Source organism: Diabrotica virgifera, chromosome 3, assembly GCF_917563875.1.
Source record: "Diabrotica virgifera virgifera chromosome 3, PGI_DIABVI_V3a".
NCBI lineage: Eukaryota > Metazoa > Arthropoda > Insecta > Coleoptera > Chrysomelidae > Diabrotica > Diabrotica virgifera.
Genome location: NC_065445.1, coordinates 250,170,887 through 250,190,406, shown reverse-complemented (window position 1 = coordinate 250,190,406; position 19,520 = coordinate 250,170,887). Strand labels below are relative to the sequence as shown.

The following is a 19,520-nucleotide window of genomic DNA, read 5'->3' as shown; positions in this document are numbered from 1 at the left end:
CCATAAAAATCGTTCAGGCGGTTTCCGAGTAATTACCGTGTTGCCAGACTTTTTCGCAACCCTGTATGTATTTGTCTGCTGTCTTAATAACCCGTTGTTGTTCAATATTGGCTTGATCTTATGGATTTTTTTAGCATCTTTTATAACCAGACATTGTTCTAACTCTGGTTTTTATTTGTAGCATTTAGTGACTTGTAACCGTTGACCTGAAGATGCTCTGCATAATGTAGAGAGCGATCGTTGGAAGTTACAATAAATGATTGAGAGTACGTCTGTCTTTTATTTCATTCAAAATGAACTCGCATATGCAACCCATTCAACAATTAAGTTTAAGTCAAGTTACTATAACGTCGTACGTAAGTATAGTCTAGAGAAATAAGGATTTTCTCAGGACACTCAAAGATCCAGGTAACTGACTACTTTTTTAGTTATTGTAGACCTATAGGAAGAAAACCTACCTGATTCAAAATTGGCCCGATTTTTTCGATTTTTTGCACCCCGTTCAAAAGCTGAACAGTCGACATAAAACTACAAAATTTAATTTTTTAGAACATTGAAAAACCTTCAAAATGCCGATTTTTGAAAGTTAAAAAGTTAATATGTTGCTTCGCAAATTGCAAAATAAATGAAAATCGATATTTGTTACTAACTTTTAATAAATTTAACTTAGAATTTTAGGGTTTCACCCAAAGTTGGGTATTTTGGTACTTAACAAACCCTCAAAATTTGGGACCGATCCATTAATTAGTTTAAAAGTTATTCTATTTGTTTTTTCCAGAGACCTTTATTTTGCAATAACATAAGACAGAAAATAATGAACATTGGGCATGAAAAAAATTGGGTATGCCAAATGAAAGTAGAAGACTTATAGTATCAAAATATATTAAAAAAGGATAAAAAAATTAATTAATATAATCAAAAATCTTAATGCCAAATTTTTTAAATTTTGTAGTTTATAGATATTTAGAATAACTTTAAAAATATTGTCCGTAGGAACAAACTTTTTATATATTCGAAAAGCTAGTATTTTTACACGAATTTTCAAATAAAAAAATTTAGCCCGGGTTCATTTGGGACAAAGTTAGCCATGTGTTTTTTTTTTAATTCACAGCTAATTTGTTTATAATAATTAAGGAATTTCATTGATGCCATTCTAAAGAATGAGATTTGTATTTTTTGTTAAAAAATTGACACAAACATTGTATCTTCACGGCACCCTCTACGATTTTTCAAAAATGTAGTTCAAACGGTTACAGAAGAACCTACGAATCCACCGAGTTAAAATACCGAAAAAGCAATTTCAAACTAATACAATTTTCTGTATCTCTGGATCAACTCAATGGATTTTGATCTTTCTTTTTTAATTTGTATGTAATTTCTACGTACATTACAAATATGCAATTTGGTTATAAATTTATTAATTAATAATCAGTGTAATTTGTTTAAACAATTCTTGAAAAAATATTTTTTTACAAAAATCTATTTTTTTAATCATATTATCATTAATGATCATAGGAAAAGTTAAAGTATAATTTAATAAATAAATTATTTTTATTAGATAATCATTTATTGAAGATAATTTATTTAAAGTATACCTTAACTTTTTCTATGATTAATAATGATGGTATGATTAAAAACATGGATTTTTGGGAAAAATATTTTTACAAAAATTGTTTAAACAAATTAGAGTGTTTATTAATCAATAAATGTCAAATTGCAAATAGACAAATTGCATATTTGTAATGTACAGAAAAATTACATACAAATTAAAAAAAGAAAGATCAAAATATTTTCAATAGATCCCGAGATATAGAAAATGATAGTAGTTTTAAGTTGCCTTTTTTAGTTTTTGAACTCATGCATTTGTCGGCTCCCAGCTCCCCCTTCACTTACCACCACTAGTCACCAATTGAACTACATTTTTAAAAATCCGTGTAAAATAACTACTTTTCGAATAATATGTAAAATTATTTTTTCTACGGACAATATTTTTAAAGCTATGTATTCTAAATGTTTATAAACTGCAAAATTTCAAAAATTTGGTATTAGGATTTTTGACTATATTAGATAATCTTTTTATCTTTTTTTAGTACATTTTGATGGTACCACTTTTCTACTTTCATTTGACATACGCAGAATTGCCGTATCTTCATTATTTTCTGTCTTAGGTTATTGCAAAATAAAGGTCTCTGGGATAAACAAATAGAATAACTTTTAAACTAATAAATGGATCCGTCTCAAATTTGGAGGGTTTGTTAAGTATCCCAACACCCAACTTTGGGTGAAATACTAAAGTTCTAAAGTAGTTTTAGTAAAAGTTATTAACAAATAACGATTTTCACTTATTTTGTAGTTTGCGTAGCAACAAATTAACTTTTTAATTTAAAAAAACCGGCATTTTGAAGGTTTTTCAATGTTCTAAAAAGTTAATTTTTGTAATTTTATGTCAATTATTTAGCTTTTGAATGGGGTACAAAAAATTGAAAAAATCGCGATTTTTTCACTAAATTGTTAATAATTAAAAACCGGACGCGAACTCTAGACAGGAAACAGGTAGGTTTTCTTCCTATAGGTCTACAATAACTAAAAAAGTAGTCAGCTACCTGGATCTTTGAGTGTCCCGAACATAGCTTATTTCCCTGGAGTATTAGGCGATAGCTCGAGTGGCGGTCGCTTCGACACATCAAATGACTTCAGTACATCACTTATCGCGTTAAAATGCGCTAAAATAAGTGTGGCCAGTTCTTTTAATGTGCATAATTTTTGCTGTCTAAATTAATACGATAATGGACGTTAAACGTTAACGTTAGTGTGGCCCCAGCATAATATTTTATTTTCTTAATCCTTTGTTTTGCCTTTCTTTTACATAACAAAAGATCCGACGTTACATAGTCCAAATATTTTTACACCAGTTTCAAGATTTTCCAAAAAATGTCACTTCTTAATACCTTTTACATCATCAGCTGTCTAGATGTGTTACATGTTTTAAAGAGTTAATTCTTAAACAACAAATTGCTCAAAAATGTTAAACATCTTTATCGTGGACTTAAATCAACACCAAATTGATCCAAATGTTCTAAATACGTTTATAAACTGTAAACGTTTAGTTTAAATGTAAAATCATTAGTAGTTGATATCAGTTCATTGTTTTAATGTCATTAAACAGAAACAGGTATATTTTTTAGTAGTTCATGCGATACAAGTTCACACGATAGTGTTCGTTTAAGTAATATGTAAGTATTTTTGTTGATTATTTTGATCATATAAAAATAATAGGGTAATTCTACGTTTTTTATAATATTTATATTATTTACGAGTTAGCAAATTTTACATTATATCAATTGAGATTCCTCTGATGACCGTCTTTTTCTTCTTAGCCTTCTATCGTCCATTTATGGACATCCCAACTCCTTCCATCGATTTCTATCCTAAGCAGCATATTTCCAATTTTTCTCGGTAGCCCAGTAAATGAACGGGAAATTAGTCGATACCGTGTAATTTTCAGGGGCAACTCCTAATTGCATGAAAATTTGGATTTAGGTTCTACTTATCCTCCACTTCAAAGTTGAAATTGTGCCGTTGGTTGCTTTTACTTGGGGGGTGATAGTCCCCCCCTTCTCGGGGGTGAAAAAACATACGTTCAAGATAAGACCGGAAATGGATAAATTGACTGATTTTAAGCAACTTTTGTTCTATAGAATTTTTTACGTAAGTCAATACTTTTCGAGTTATTTGCCATTGAAAATGTTGATTTTTCGACATAAAAAACTACGTTTTCAGACGGTTTTTCGCAAATAACTCAAAAGGTAAATATTTTATAGAAAAAAATATCCTTAGCAAAAGTGTAGCTTATAAAAAACCCAAAAAAATGGTATATCAGTAAAGTCTATCAATCAAATAAAAACAAAGTTGTAACTCATGAAAAATACGTTCTTATTCGTATAATTCCAAATCGAATATTCCAAGGTGAAATCACCGACAAATTAAGCACTTTTCGGGAAAAACCCATTTAAACTTTTTTAAAGTGTTTATAAAAAGCTTTGTTTTAATTGTTAACAAAAGTTTTAGCATTAAAAATAAAATAAAAGTAATTAAAAATAATACCGCTTTACAAGCAATTTACTTACCTATCTATTTTTTATATGATCTGTCAGTCTCACCGGTTTAAAGGGTTTATTTTTGAAAGGGTTATAATTGAGAAAGCTTGAATGGCCACTAATCACTAGTGTATGCAAATTTTGAACAGCCATATCTTAACCAATTTTTGTCTTACGGAGAAACAAAATGAAACTAGCATATTTATAATAGAAAAACCTACATTTTTTTACTCTTTAAGATTTTTCTTATCACTAAGACTTTTTAAGTTATTTTGAAAAAATGAAGTTTTTCAAAAATTTTTAGAAATTTTTTTTTTTACTATAAAACCAAATGTTTTCAAAAATAAGCACTTCAAACCAATCAAACTTACAGATCATATACAATACACGTACAGTTAAAATTGATGGTAAAGCCAAACGAATAATTTCATTTAGGTGCTAAATAGAGGGAGGTTTTCACGATTTTTTTACCAAAAAAAGGAGCCAACTTTTTTTTCAGTGTAACTCGTTTATTTTTGATGCTGTAAACTTTTGTAAAGAACAAATAATAAGCTTTTTTTCGATACTTTTAAAATATAGGGCATAATGTAGACTTGAATTGGAAAAATCTAATAAAATTGAACAGAACATCAGCAAAGAGGAAATGAAAGCTTTAAAAACTTTAAAAAATGATGACTCCTTAACAATCCTAACCCGTTGTCCTAGGTGAACGACAAACGCGACAACGCGACACAACGCGACGCGACGCGGAAATATCAAGTAATGGTTGTATTTGTGTATGTCCTACGTTTTCGGGTTAATCAGTCTACAAGACGCGACGAAGTGCGAACTTGATTTGTTCGCGACGAGACACGACACAGTGTGACGCCCCATTGCTTTTTTCAATTCAAATTATGCTACGCAATAGTTTATTAAATAAATAAAAACTAATAATAACTATATAGTACCAGTGTTTTTTCATTAACATACCTTAAAGTCAGTAACAGCCTCTCCTCAATAAAATTTGGTTTTTGAAAATTACTTATTGATAGCTCAGTTATTAATACTGAGTTTAACAGCTGCAATGATATAATCGAAAGTGAATAAGCCACAATACTCTTTAAACCAACGTGGATTATTTCATTAATTTCGGATATAAATGATTAAACTCTCCAAATTTACTCGTTCTAAATATATGACATCTGTTGTCTTTCTTTTTCGTTTATGGATTTTGTTAGCTAAGTTTTTAAAATATGAATTTTCTAGTAACACTACCGTATACTTCCCCACACTTAAGAATAGGAATGAATAATTGACATCGTCACGTTTGTCCTGGTTTGAGTGATGGAAAGCGACGCGATGCGACGCTACATAAGCCACACGTCGCGTGGATTACTGGTCGCATGGCAACGCATCGCATCGCGTCGCGTCGTTTTCCGTCGCTCACCTAGGACAACGGGTTATAGCGGATAAAGGAAATGCAACTGTAATAATGGACAAAATACAATATGAGGACAAAATTACAGATCTAATTATAAATGGACCTTATACCAAATTAACAAGGATCCAACGAAGATACTCGAAAACAAAACCTATAGAATTTTATTCAAATTTAAAAATGATCTAACGTACTATCATAGAAAATTAATGACACCTCATTACAGTAAGACACCACATTTTTATGGAATACCGAAAATTCATAAAGCGAATATTCCAATTAGACCCATTTGTACTACCATCAATTCTCCTTGTAGTGAACTATCAAAATTTTTATTAAATATTATATAACCATTTGCAAATAATAATGACACATTTATAAAAAATACACAACATTTTTTAAACAAATTATCAAATATTGAATTTAATCCAAATAATATTTTAGTAAGGTTTGACATAAACAGTTTATTTACAAATGTGCCATTAGATAAAACTTTAAACATAATCAAAACGAAATTAGAGAATGATAATACATTGACAACTAGGACAAGACTAAATGTATCAGCATGGAGTTATTGACATTATGTACTAATAATACCTATTTTCAACTAAATAATGAATTCTATAAACAAAATTTTGGTCTAGAATGGGCTCTTCTTTATCTCCATTATTGGCTAATATATTTATGGAGGATTTCAATCGTCTTCAAGGAGTTTTTTCAAGTTATACCGGTATATATCCTTTTCTATTTTGCAAAAACATAATGGTAGGGGAGCCCAAGCAGGGATTTTTGCAGTAACTCGAGCGCGTCAGATTATCATATGGGGAGAACCCTGGTACCCTGTAGATGTACCTCTACCATATATTGGCTCTAAACACAGGGGAGTTCGTTAAGGGGGGCCGAAAAAAAATCTATCCTTAGAAAAACTCGAAATCGTTAGATTAAGATAAGGTAAGTTAAGTACATGCAAAACAGTGTATATTTCAAAAATCTTGACGATTTGGGCGGGGCGTAAGGAAATGGGTGAGTCACAAAGTTTCACAAGAAAAAAGCGAATATTTCGCGAAATGAACGCTATATCTAAAAACTAAAAAATACGTGCGCAATATTTGTCAAAAATTTGTCGAATGATACCAAACACGACTGCCCACGGAGAGGGGTGGGAGGTAAATTTAAAATTTTAAATACGAATCTCGCGATATTTCGCGAAATGAACATCGGATCGAAAAACTGAAAAATACACTTATTCAATATGTTTGAAAAATCTATCGAATGGCACCAAACACGACCCCTCCACGGATGTGGGGTGGGGGTTATTTTAAAATTTTAAATAGGAGCCCCCATTTCTTATTGCAGATTCGGATTCCTTACGTAAAAATAAGTAACTTTTATTTGAAACATTTTTTTCGAATTATGGATAGATGGCGCTATAATTGGAAAAAACGATTGTTGGAAATGGAAAATTAAATTAAAAATGGAAAGTCCCCACTAAAATGGAAAACTTTACTTAACTTTTTTTGGTTTTAGAACCTACTCTTCACAACCCAATAGGTCCCCAAAGCGCTTGAGTGACTGCACATTTAGCATACTTTCCTCCCCTACTATAATATATTATCTCTATTCAATCAAGCAATTTTAGATATCGCATATTTCGATGTTTATAAATCCATTTAATATCATTACAAAGTTAAGTAATGCTAGATAATAACTTTCCTAATTTGCGACAATCAGAAGAGAAGAAAATTGTGGAAAATCTTTTCGAATGAAAGTGCAATAGGCTTTTTAATTTTTCTATTATATTTGCATGGAAATTCATATTGGCTGTCACGCAAAGTGAACCTCGTTCCAGGAGTTCCAGGAAATTCATATAAGCTCTTTTATTATTATTGTTTTATTTATTTATCTGGCCAAAGATCTGTTATGTAGTAAACGCAAGTGAATACCCATTGCACGTCAACCTTGCAATATTGCTGTGTACAGAGTAAATTGTTAGGGTAAAGATCAATAATATTATGTTGTTTGGGTTTTTATATTAGTCAAATTTTATCTCTGGACCAAAGTTTACATTTATAGTTTTTTAATTTACTAGTATCAGTTTGTCTGAGGTCTGAGGTCAACGTGGAATCAGTTTGTCTTTTTTATAGGTATATCTTTTATACGTTAATAGGTATTCTTTTGTCCACGATGACACAGCGATACTGGCAGATAACATCGAAGATCTTCAATGCCTTTTAAATGACTCTTGCAAGTCAAACTCGGGCTTTGAAAATAAATATCAAGAAGACAAAAACCATGATTGAAATTGAACCATGAAACCATGAAACCATGAAAAAAAATTGAATAAGTCAGGCAATTTAAATACTTGGGTTGTCTGTTGAACGAGGGTTGGGACATTGAGAATGAAATGTTTTTTTGAGGTAAACTTCTGACTGATCGCATATAATTTCAATCTCCGATACAAGATGCTAAAGTGTTACGTTTGGCCTGTGCTCTCGTACGAAATGGAAGCATGAACGTTAAGGGCTAGTTTCATTAACAAACATGTAGTGCCTGCATCGAATGATTAGAATATTATGGACAGACAATGTTAGAAAGTGGAATGAGCATATAAGCAGGATGTCTGAATCAAGCATAAGTAAGAATACCCAGGGACAAGTCACCGTTAGGCAGGAGAAGTATAGGACGCCCAAGGAAAAGATGGAATGACAACTTAGGGGCAGAATGAAAGGTACCGTTGAAAAAAAAACAGGCAGTACTGCCTATATAAAAGAAGAAGAAGACAGTGTTAGAAGTAAGGAAGTACTAAGAAAAGCGGGCTTACAGGATATGGAACTTTTTAATTATGTTAAAAGTAAGAAGAATGCATATTTTGGGCACAGATTAAGAGCAGAAAGATACACTCTTCAGCAACTGGCACTTGAAGGAAAGATAGAGGGTAAGAGGGGTCTGGGACGGGAATTGACAGGAATCCACAACTATGAAATGCTTCGCAATGCTGCTAAAAACAGAATTATTTATTCCTGACTATACCTTATAAGACAATGTACGCGCGGTGGACGCCTGCGCAGAAATGCACGGCACCTTAAGAAGAAGGAGGATGAAATTGTAAAATGTATGAAAAAGGCTGAAAGGGAGACACATACACCAGAGAAAATGATAAGATTGTTAGGTATTATGCAAAAACTACAAAAATCGCGTAATAAGTAAAAATATGATTCAGAAGAGTTTACAACGACAGAGGGTGTAAGACAGGGGAACAAAACAAAAACTAAGTCACTAAATGTAAGGTACCGAACTTTACAAAATCTTACATCGACAGAAGAGATCCAAAGTGGTGTAACAATATGAAACAAACGTTTAAACCAATTGGGCATGAACAAGAATAAGGAGAAATCAAAAGTGATACTCAAAAGCGAATTTCTTTACTGGTTGGAAAGTTCTACATATTATGTATATTCTGTATATATGTATGAAAGACCGATCTTTGTGTGTCAAACTGTTTAAAGGCTTTCCAATCCTGCAAGTGAGAGCTGGCAGCTGACCTTCTCGTATTGTGTATTTATCGTTGTGTATTTTCGCGCAAGGTCACCCGCCAGTTCTCGTTTGTCGGATTGTACTAAAACTTGAAAATCCAAGCAAGTTTCCTCAAGCATGTATCGAAAAGTTAACGAGCATCTATAATTATTTTTCAAAATATTCTACAATCTTTTAGTAGGGTTAATAGAAGATGTACTCACGCAGTTTTTAAAGTTAATATTGAAAAATAAACAAATTAAGAATTTTTAAAGCTGGAAAAAACATTTCAAATAATTAATCCAAATGCAATTGGAAAAATATTAACATTTTTTAAACAAATTAAGTATCTCATAAATTCAATATTATTCGACCATTTTTTATGCTTAGATATAACATAAGGTAATTTCTTCTGCAAAACAAAATATTTAATAGTGCGCATTAATAACGCAAATAACATTTTTTTACAATTGCTTAACATTTGCATTTTTCATTGCTTAAACAATGATCCAATTATATAAATCATACAATGTGTCAATTTGAAAACGTCTATAATTTGGTCCCTTGGCAAATCTAAAAATATGCAAAAAAACGTCAAATTTATTTGTGAGAGGGACATTTTGTAGACCACTTTTTAAACTACATTACATCAACCCTCTAGTGGTGGCCAACACCCAAAATCTTTACTGGACAGGGGGTTGAGTGATATCTCATTTTAAACAGCGTCAAACCACCTTTTTAAAAATACCAAAAATACGTTCAAACCTTCCAAAAAAAAACTCCAAAAAACCCCACGTTGTTTCAAATTTTATATAATATAAAAAAACTTAATTTGATTTATTTTAAAGTCTATAACATGAGGAAAATCCCCAAAACTCCCAAGAAAGCAGTTTTTCGGGTTTTTGAAGGTGGCGCACCTTACGGAAAAATCTGTAAATATATTTTTTGGTAAAATACACAAAATAAAAAAATAGACCGGTAGCCGTCTCCAAAAAACGTTACCTATACGGTTTTTTCGTCATATTTTTAATAATATTTTTATATATTTTTAATACTCCTGTATGATGATCCTGTGTGACTGTTACAATGTTTTGATTCGGATTTAATATAAACATAATTTTTTCTATCACATAATTATGGTAGTGAGAAAAATAGTGGTATTTATAAAGCAATTCGTGTTGCCAAAATGTGTAAAATAATTCATATACAAATTATCTGTTGTTAAATTTATGTGGGAACCTTATAAAAATCTTCTCACAATTTTTTCCGTTTCTATTTTTATAACACCATCAGATATATTTAATTCACACGTGACAAAATCTCTACGGATAATTCATATTTAATTCAATGCATTCATTAATTTTTTCCAGATTTTTCCTTAATGTGTGCCACCTTCAAAAAACAGGAAAACTGGTTATTGAGGGATTCTTGGGAATTTTTCCAATTTTATAGGCTTCAAAATAAACTTACGTGCATAGAAATCGGCTCACTTAAAAATTTGATCATTTTTGATCTCTCATATTTCCTAAACCTGTTGGCCAATTTAAGTGATTTTTTACCGTGTTATAGCCTGATTCTTTATCAATACCACTGTAATAATATTGTCACTAAATAGGTAAATTTTTATTGTATACCGGGTGTACCAATCAAAATGTGTTTTTTTCTCAAAGGTCGCATGACCCTGTGGAATATTCTAGCATTTATAAAATACTGAAATTAAAACCCAACTATAGCCTCAGGTGTTCTTAACATTCTGTTTTTTTATTCATTCGTTTATGTTGGATAATAAAAAAGTTTGGTACTTAAACAACTACACATGTTCTTCATCAACACGGTGTTTCTAAATAAGTGCGACAAACTTAAAGGGATAATTCTGCATGAAAAAATAATGACAGTTGGCTTGATGTATGTCCGCAAATGTTTCGTTTCCGAGATACGGGATGTTGAAATTTTTCTTACAAACTGACGATTTAATTTGTTGCTTTAAAACCGGTTGAGATATGCCAATGAAATTTGGTGGGTTTTAAGACGTAGTTATTGCACATTTTTTGACATATAATTAAGAATTTAATATTCACTACTAGCGCGCATACGTGTAATATGACCGATCATATTACCCGTATGCACGCTAATGGTGAATATAGAATTCTTAATTTTATACCAAAAAACCGCAATAACTATCTCTTAAAACCTACCAAATTTCATTTGCATATCTCACCTGGTTTTAAAGCAATAAATAAATCGTCAGTTTGTAAGAAAAAATTCAACATCCCATATCTCGGACACGAAACATTTGCGAAGATACGTTTATAAAGCCAACTGTCATTATTTTTTCATGCAGAATTACCCCTTAAAGTTTGTCCCACTTATTTAAAAACACAGTGTATTGATGAAGAACATGATGTCTAGTTGTTAAAGTACCTAACTTTTTATTACTCAACTTAAACGAATAAATCAAAAATCATAATGTTAAGAAAACCTGATGCTATAGTTGGGTTTTAATTTAAGTATTTTATAAATGCTAGAATATTCCACAGGGTGATGCGAACTTTGAGAAAAAAACACAGTTTGATTGGTACACCCGGTATACAATGAAAAATTTACTTGTTTAGCAACAATATTTTTCCAGTGGTATTTTTAAAGAATCAGGCTATAACATGTTCAAAAAATCACTTAAATCGGCCAAGACGTTTAGGAAATATGAGACATTAAAAATGACCAAATTTTTAAGTGGGCCGATTTCTATGCACGTAAGTTTAGATCAAATCAAGATTTTTATAGGTTATACAGTAGGAAAAATGAAAGAATACCCATGAACGAACATATAAAACACGCTGTATTTTTCTGTCACCGTGTCACACAAAAAATTGGCCAGCGCAAGTACATGTAATAATTATTGTTACATGTACTTGCACTGGACAATTTTCTTTGTGACTCGGTGACAGGAAAATACAGCGTGTTTTATATGTTCGTTCATGGTATTCTTTCATTTTTCCGACTGTATATAATTTCAAGTAACAAAGACAGAGTTCTTTAAGACAGTTAAAAATTGGGTGGAACAAGTTCCCATGTTGTCAAGGTTCTTAAGGGTTTTTAGGAGTTTTTTCGGGGTTAATAATATTTTATGAGGTCGATACAACCTGAATAATTTTTTTCATTTTTTACATGTTTTATATGAATAAAAGAACACCATTCTATTCCACCACCCCCTTCCCTTTCCCCAAAAAAGTCATTTTTTCGTTTTTATTTTTTTTAGGTGGAAGGAAATCAATTTAAAAATTTCAAACAAATTGCAGGTGTAATTAACGCTTTTACAGAACACGGCTATTTTTATAGACTCGTAGGTTGACTGTACGTAACCTCAAAATGCATTCTTTATACGATAAAGTGTATAACTTTTTTGCAGGTGTATTTTTTTTTATTTTGTGCCTGTTATTAAAAACTTTATTTCTATGTTTTTACAGATTTTTCCGTAAGGTGCGACACCTTCAAAAACGGGAATAACTGGTTTTTAAGGGATTTTTGTGGATTTTTCTCGGGTTTTGTATAGGTTATAATATATGTATAATTTGAAGTAACTGAATCCTTTATGACATCCAAACTCCAAAAAAACTCCACGTTTTTGGGGGAACGTTTAGGACATTAAAAACTCCATGTTTTTAATGTCCCAAAGGACTGTTACGTCAAATTATATACATATATATTATATACATATAATAATGTAATAATTATTGTTACATGTACTTGCACTGGACAATCTTCTTTGTGACTCGGTGACAGGAAAATACAGCGTGTTTTATATGTTCGTTCATGGTATTCTTTCATTTTTCCGACTGTATATAATTTCAAGTAACAAAGACAGAGTTCTTTAAGACAGTTAAAAATTGGGTGGAACAAGTTCCCATGTTGTCAAGGTTCTTAAGGGTTTTTACGAGTTTTTTCGGGGTTAATAATATTTTATGAGGTCGATACAACCTGAATAATTTTTTTCATTTTTTACATGTTTTATATGAATAAAAGAACACCATTCTATTCCACCACCCCCTTCCCTTTCCCCAAAAAAGTCATTTTTTCGTTTTTATTTTTTTTAGGTGGAAGGAAATCAATTTAAAAATTTCAAACAAATTGCAGGTGTAATTAACGCTTTTACAGAACACGGCTATTTTTATAGACTCGTAGGTTGACTGTACGTAACCTCAAAATGCATTCTTTATACGATAAAGTGTATAACTTTTTTGCAGGTGTATTTTTTTTTATTTTGTGCCTGTTATTAAAAACTTTATTTCTATGTTTTTACAGATTTTTCCGTAAGGTGCGACACCTTCAAAAACGGGAATAACTGGTTTTTAAGGGATTTTTGTGGATTTTTCTCGGGTTTTGTATAGGTTATAATATATGTATAATTTGAAGTAACTGAATCCTTTATGACATCCAAACTCCAAAAAAACTCCACGTTTTTGGGGGAACGTTTAGGACATTAAAAACTCCACGTTTTTAATGTCCCAAAGGACTGTTACGTCAAATTATATACATATATATTATATACATATAATAATGTAATAATTATTGTTACATGTACTTGCACTGGACAATCTTCTTTGTGACTCGGTGACAGGAAAATACAGCGTGTTTTATATGTTCGTTCATGGTATTCTTTCATTTTTCCGACTGTATATAATTTCAAGTAACAAAGACAGAGTTCTTTAAGACAGTTAAAAATTGGGTGGAACAAGTTCCCATGTTGTCAAGGTTCTTAAGGGTTTTTACGAGTTTTTTCGGGGTTAATAATATTTTATGAGGTCGATACAACCTGAATAATTTTTTTCATTTTTTACATGTTTTATATGAATAAAAGAACACCATTCTATTCCACCACCCCCTTCCCTTTCCCCAAAAAAGTCATTTTTTCGTTTTTATTTTTTTTAGGTGGAAGGAAATCAATTTAAAAATTTCAAACAAATTGCAGGTGTAATTAACGCTTTTACAGAACACGGCTATTTTTATAGACTCGTAGGTTGACTGTACGTAACCTCAAAATGCATTCTTTATACGATAAAGTGTATAACTTTTTTGCAGGTGTATTTTTTTTTATTTTGTGCCTGTTATTAAAAACTTTATTTCTATGTTTTTACAGATTTTTCCGTAAGGTGCGACACCTTCAAAAACGGGAATAACTGGTTTTTAAGGGATTTTTGTGGATTTTTCTCGGGTTTTGTATAGGTTATAATATATGTATAATTTGAAGTAACTGAATCCTTTATGACATCCAAACTCCAAAAAAACTCCACGTTTTTGGGGGAACGTTTAGGACATTAAAAACTCCACGTTTTTAATGTCCCAAAGGACTGTTACGTCAAACTATATACATATATAATTTGACGTAACTGAGTCCTTTGGGACATTAAAAACGTGGAGTTTTTAATGTCCTAAACGTTCCCCCAAAAACGTGGAGTTTTTTTGTTAAAACTGTTACGTCAAATTATATACATATATAATTTGACGTAACTGAGTCCTTTGGGACATTAAAAACGTGGAGTTTTTAATGTCCTAAACGTTCCCCCAAAAACGTGGAGTTTTTTTGGAGTTTGGATGTCATAAAGGATTCAGTTACTTCAAATTATACATATATTATAACCTATACAAAACCCGAGAAAAATCCACAAAAATCCCTTAAAAATCAGTTATTCCCGTTTTTGAAGGTGTCGCACCTTGTAACACCCTGTAACACCCTGTATAACCTATAAAAAATCTTGATTTGATCTATTTTGAAGTCTATTGGCGAGGAACCGCAAAGTGGGCGACGCCTGGTGGCGAATTTAAAAAGCATCAACTCTAGGAAAACATTGACTTTGTCATTAATTTGTGTACATATTTGCGGTCAGTTTTTGTTGTAATTAACAATGATTTCGACTTAAAAAACTATTGCAGTGTTCCTCAGTATTAATTCCTATTGTACTCTACGTAATGAAGTAAACTAACCAATGCCAAATCACACATTTTGTTAATTTAACGTTTGTATTAAACGTACTATTTCTTTATGTTTAAGCGACTGCAAAATTAAATAAATAAATAAAATGTAGTACACATATTCTGTACATAGAATCTACATTGTTATGCAAAATATTTCGATCACCTCATAATTTCCAGAACACTATTATAAAATAAATTCACCTACTTAGTTTCCAGTTTTTATTTAATTAAAAATTGTTATCTGTTGGTGTAACATAAATTGTAGTGTACCTATTAACTAAATTAAAAACAAAATTAGAAATTCTAAGATAGATTAATAATTTTTAAAACGCTGTGTGATTATCGGGGGGCCAGATATTTTTTAATGAAATAAAGGTATAAAAAAAAATCAGTAGTTTGCATCAAATTTTAATGAATGCATACAGATGAAATATAATTTTGAGTCGTCTTTAACCTATAAGATGTCTTAGTGGCAAAACTTAGTAGTTACTTTGGCAAAACACTCCTGTAAATGATTTTAATTTAACGTTTTGGAACTGTGAGGTCAAATGACAAAATGAATTGTTTTCCTAGAGTTATCGTCCATCTTTGAAATTTTGAGCGCCCTCTGTCGGAATTTAATTTTGCGAATAAAATAGGAAAAACCCAAATACCCAAAAAAAAACATTTTTTTACGGTTTTTGAATGTGGCGCGCTTTACAAATCTGGAAATATAGTTTTTAATGAAATGCACAAAATTAAAAAAAAAAAACATTGGACCTGCAGTCATCTCCAAAAAAGGTTATAAGCTTTACAAAAAAATATGTACACACACTAAAACTAAGGATCTATAAAAATAGACTTGTTTTGTATTAAAGTCAACAATGCGTTTAAATTTTTTGAAATTTTCAAAATTAATTATTGCATACCAATTAAAAAAAAATAAAAAATACGGTTTTTTGGGAGGCGGTTTTGCATAACAATTGTGGTGGTAGAGAAAATCTTTATAATGTAATTATTTGTGCCAAAATTCATCAAATAATTCATACAAATTACCTGTTGTTAGATTTATGTGGGAATCTTTTGTCGTCTTATAAATCTCGTCTCATAATTTTTTCCGTTTCTATTTTTAGACCGCCATCAAATATGTAATTCAAACGTGACAAGTCTATCCGGCTAAATTCATAAATTATTTAAATTAATGAGGAGAAGTAGTCTATGATCTATCAATTTTGAATTAGCATTCATTCATCAATTCCATTACAATAAATTCGTGATTTAATAGATGTTGATGTAGTAATAGCTATTTATTTTGTTACAGATTAATCAACAATGGCTGTTGTTGCAGATATGATACGGGATGTCAATAATTTTTTAAATAAATATCAAGGTGAGTGTAGGATTTTTTTCTAAAATTTTTTTGGGTTATCTCGGTATTTAAAATATTTCTAATCAACTGTCTCCATTATTCTCAAAACTGAGACATTCAATTTTTTTAACTTCGGTGCAAAAACAAAATGTTTTCATATTCACATATCGTTAGTCTCTCTAGTCTCGCTAGTCACAATTTAATTTACCTTTATAAAATAGTAAAATCATGCGTAGAAATATTCTTCTAGAACGTAATTAAATTCTTGCGTCAGAAACCAATAGCGCTTCTAGGCGCTATTAGGGATGCGCTTCTAGGGATGTCGCGAGGTTTCAATCAGGGGTGTATTAAAGCTGGCTGGCGTGACATTGCCCCCTCCTTAAGAGATAGTTCCTTCATGTATAAAAGGTGTCAGTTTTCGCTCCGCACCGGTAACCATGCGGATTGCAACATCACCATACTAATATCTGGACTTCAGAGTCTTTAAAGATTTTCTCCACAATATTTCGAATAATCCTTCGTTGTTGACATGATGTTGTTTTGCATAAGTGTTAATCCACTTATTTTATTAGTTAGATTGTACAAATTGGCTATATATTATCATTAAAATATAATAGTGTAATGTAGTGTAGACATAGTGTAGTTAACATCCGAGGTCCAGCTTGGAATCTTGTTTATTCGGTAGATGACTTGGTTAATCTTCTCCATAAAACTTTGTGAGAACAAGCCTTTCACATATTTGGATTATAGGGCCAGACTTTTTCATTAAAATATCCATTCAAGTTTCAAAGGCAGTTTGGTAGTCTCCATCTCATCAATAATCTCTTGCTTCCTCTGTAAGTTGCGCCAATGGCTTAGCGATATCTTCAAATTTTTTATTGAACCTCCGATAGTAAGTACATAGCCCAAGAAAACTTTTTATTTGATGTTTGTCAGCCACTCCTTAATGGAATCGATTTTTCCCTTATCCACGGCCACTACTTCTATGCTGACTATATGACCCAGATAATTGACTTTACTCTGGGTATAGCATTTTAAATGTCGCAAAAGCGTTACATAGTCCAAATGGCATAAAGTCTAATTGCCACAATCCAGATCATGTGATTAAAGCTGTCTTCTTCTTAGCCAATGTATCCAAATAGTTATCGGTTTGAGGCAAAGGGTAAGTATCTTCCTTGGTAACATTGTTCAACATACGGCACTTACTATTTTATCCCAAAACCTAAGGGCGTTGTTTGTTGTACCCCTGCTTCGTTATCTAGGATTATGGTGCGCTACAGATTCTGGGACCAACTCCTCTATATGTATAATGAAGTTAGCGTACGCAGAAACTGCACCTGAATATTTTAGACCAATTGTTGGGTAACACACTCTATATGATAATAGAATGAGCAGACATTGATACTAATAGCGATCGAATCGTAAAACTGGTCTTCAAGGGTCTGGGTGTCATTTGCGAGCTATGTGCGTTTGCTTTTGATTAGCTGATACCTCATACTCCTTCTAAGTGCCTTCTCTATTGAGGTTGGCGATCAATATGGCAAATTTCTCTCTGTTCTGGGCTTGATGAATTAAGTCCTTCCCATTGTGTCAGTCCAATCTCAGATGTTTCGGATCCAGGATTTTTTCTTTCTTCCTATACCCTGTTTATCTTCGATTTTGCCTTCTAATATTACCTGAAACTGCTCACATTCCCTATGGCGCATTATGTACACTGGATATAACGTCTTTCTAATTTTGATTGTATTGACCAGATGAGGGCGTGTGTTCATTATTTCCAGTACTTCTTCATTTGTAGTTCTGCTGGTCCAGCTTATTCTTAGCATTCGGCGGCATTTCGAATGAATTCAGTTTGTTGACGTCATACTGTTTTAATCTCCAGGTCTCAGAGCCATATAGCAATAGAGATCACACATAATACTTTAGTGTTCTCAATCTTATTGTGATTAATAGCTTGGGATTACAGCATAGACATATTAAGCGTAGGCAAGGCATACTCAGCAAAAAAGCGTAACGCGGAAGCAGTCGATCGGTGGTATATCTATCTCTTTTAATCAAGCGATCCCGCGCATGTGACAGACAAAGATGGCTAGACCACTCAATCCTTAATATTGGCGTTACACCTCGATGCATAGAGCGGTCCATACCTTGTCTAATCTACTTATTATATCTATAGCCCAATAAATGACCGTTTTGGAGTGTAATTTCCAGGGGCAACTCCGAATTGCATGAAAATTTGGATTTAGGTTCTACTTACCCTCCACTTCAAACTTGAATTTGTGCCGTTGGTTGCTTTTAATTGGGGGGTGACATTTACCCCTTCTCGGGGGGTGAAAAACGCGTGTTTAAAATGAGGCCGGAAATGGATAAATTAACTTATTTTAAGCACCTTTTGTTTTATAAAGTTTTTTACGTAAGTCAATACTTTTCGAGTTATTCGCGATTTAAAATGTAGATTTTTCGACAAAAAAACTACGTTTTCAGACCGTTTTTCCCAAATATCTGAAAAAGTAAATATTTTATCGAAAAAAATATTTTTAGCAAAAGTGTAGCCTATAAAAAAACGAAAAAAATGATGTACCAGTAAAGTCTACAAATTGAGTAGAAGCAAAGTTGTAGCTCATGAAAAATACGTTATTATTCGTCTAATTCCAAATCGAATAATTCAACGCGAAATCACCGAAGAAAGAAGTGTTTTTCGGGAAAACCTCATTAACATTTTTAAAGTATCGAAAAAAAGCTTATCATTTGTTTTTTATAAAAGTTTACAGCATCAAAAATAAACGAGTTACACTGAAAAAAAAGTTGGCCCCTTTTTTTGGTAAAAAAAAATCGTGAAAACCTCCCTCTATTTAGCACCCTAAATGAAATTAATCGTTTGGCTTTACCATCTATTTTAACTCTATGTGTATTTTTTATATGACCTGTAAGTTTGATTGGTTTGAAGTGCTTATTTTTGAAAACATTTGGTTTTGTAGTAAAAAAAATTTTTCTAAAAATTTTTGAAAAATTTAATTTTCAAAATAACTTAAAAAGTATTAGTGATAAGAAAAATCTTAAAGAGTAAAAAAATGTAGGTTTTGCTATTATAAATATGCTAGTTTATTATGTTTCTCCGTATGACAAAAATTGGTTAATATATGGCTGTTCAAAATTTGCATACATTCATGATTAG

At 31.6% G+C, this 19,520-nt stretch overlaps 1 protein-coding gene across 3 annotated transcripts in view; it reads left to right on the top strand.

Annotated features, from left to right (window-relative positions):
- Positions 1–19,520, top strand: part of LOC126881679 (elongation of very long chain fatty acids protein AAEL008004-like) — a 210,586-nt gene that overhangs the window by 122,431 nt on the left and 68,635 nt on the right. For 2 of the 3 annotated variants that reach the window (XM_050646083.1, XM_050646084.1), the window contains one exon: positions 16,298–16,366. In XM_050646083.1, coding sequence (XP_050502040.1) covers positions 16,309–16,366 — 58 coding nt within the window. In that variant the 5' untranslated portion in view covers positions 16,298–16,308. Of the gene's footprint in view, positions 1–3,106; positions 3,234–16,297; positions 16,367–19,520 lie in introns of those variants that run through there. The other variant, XM_050646082.1, reaches the window with a different exon arrangement.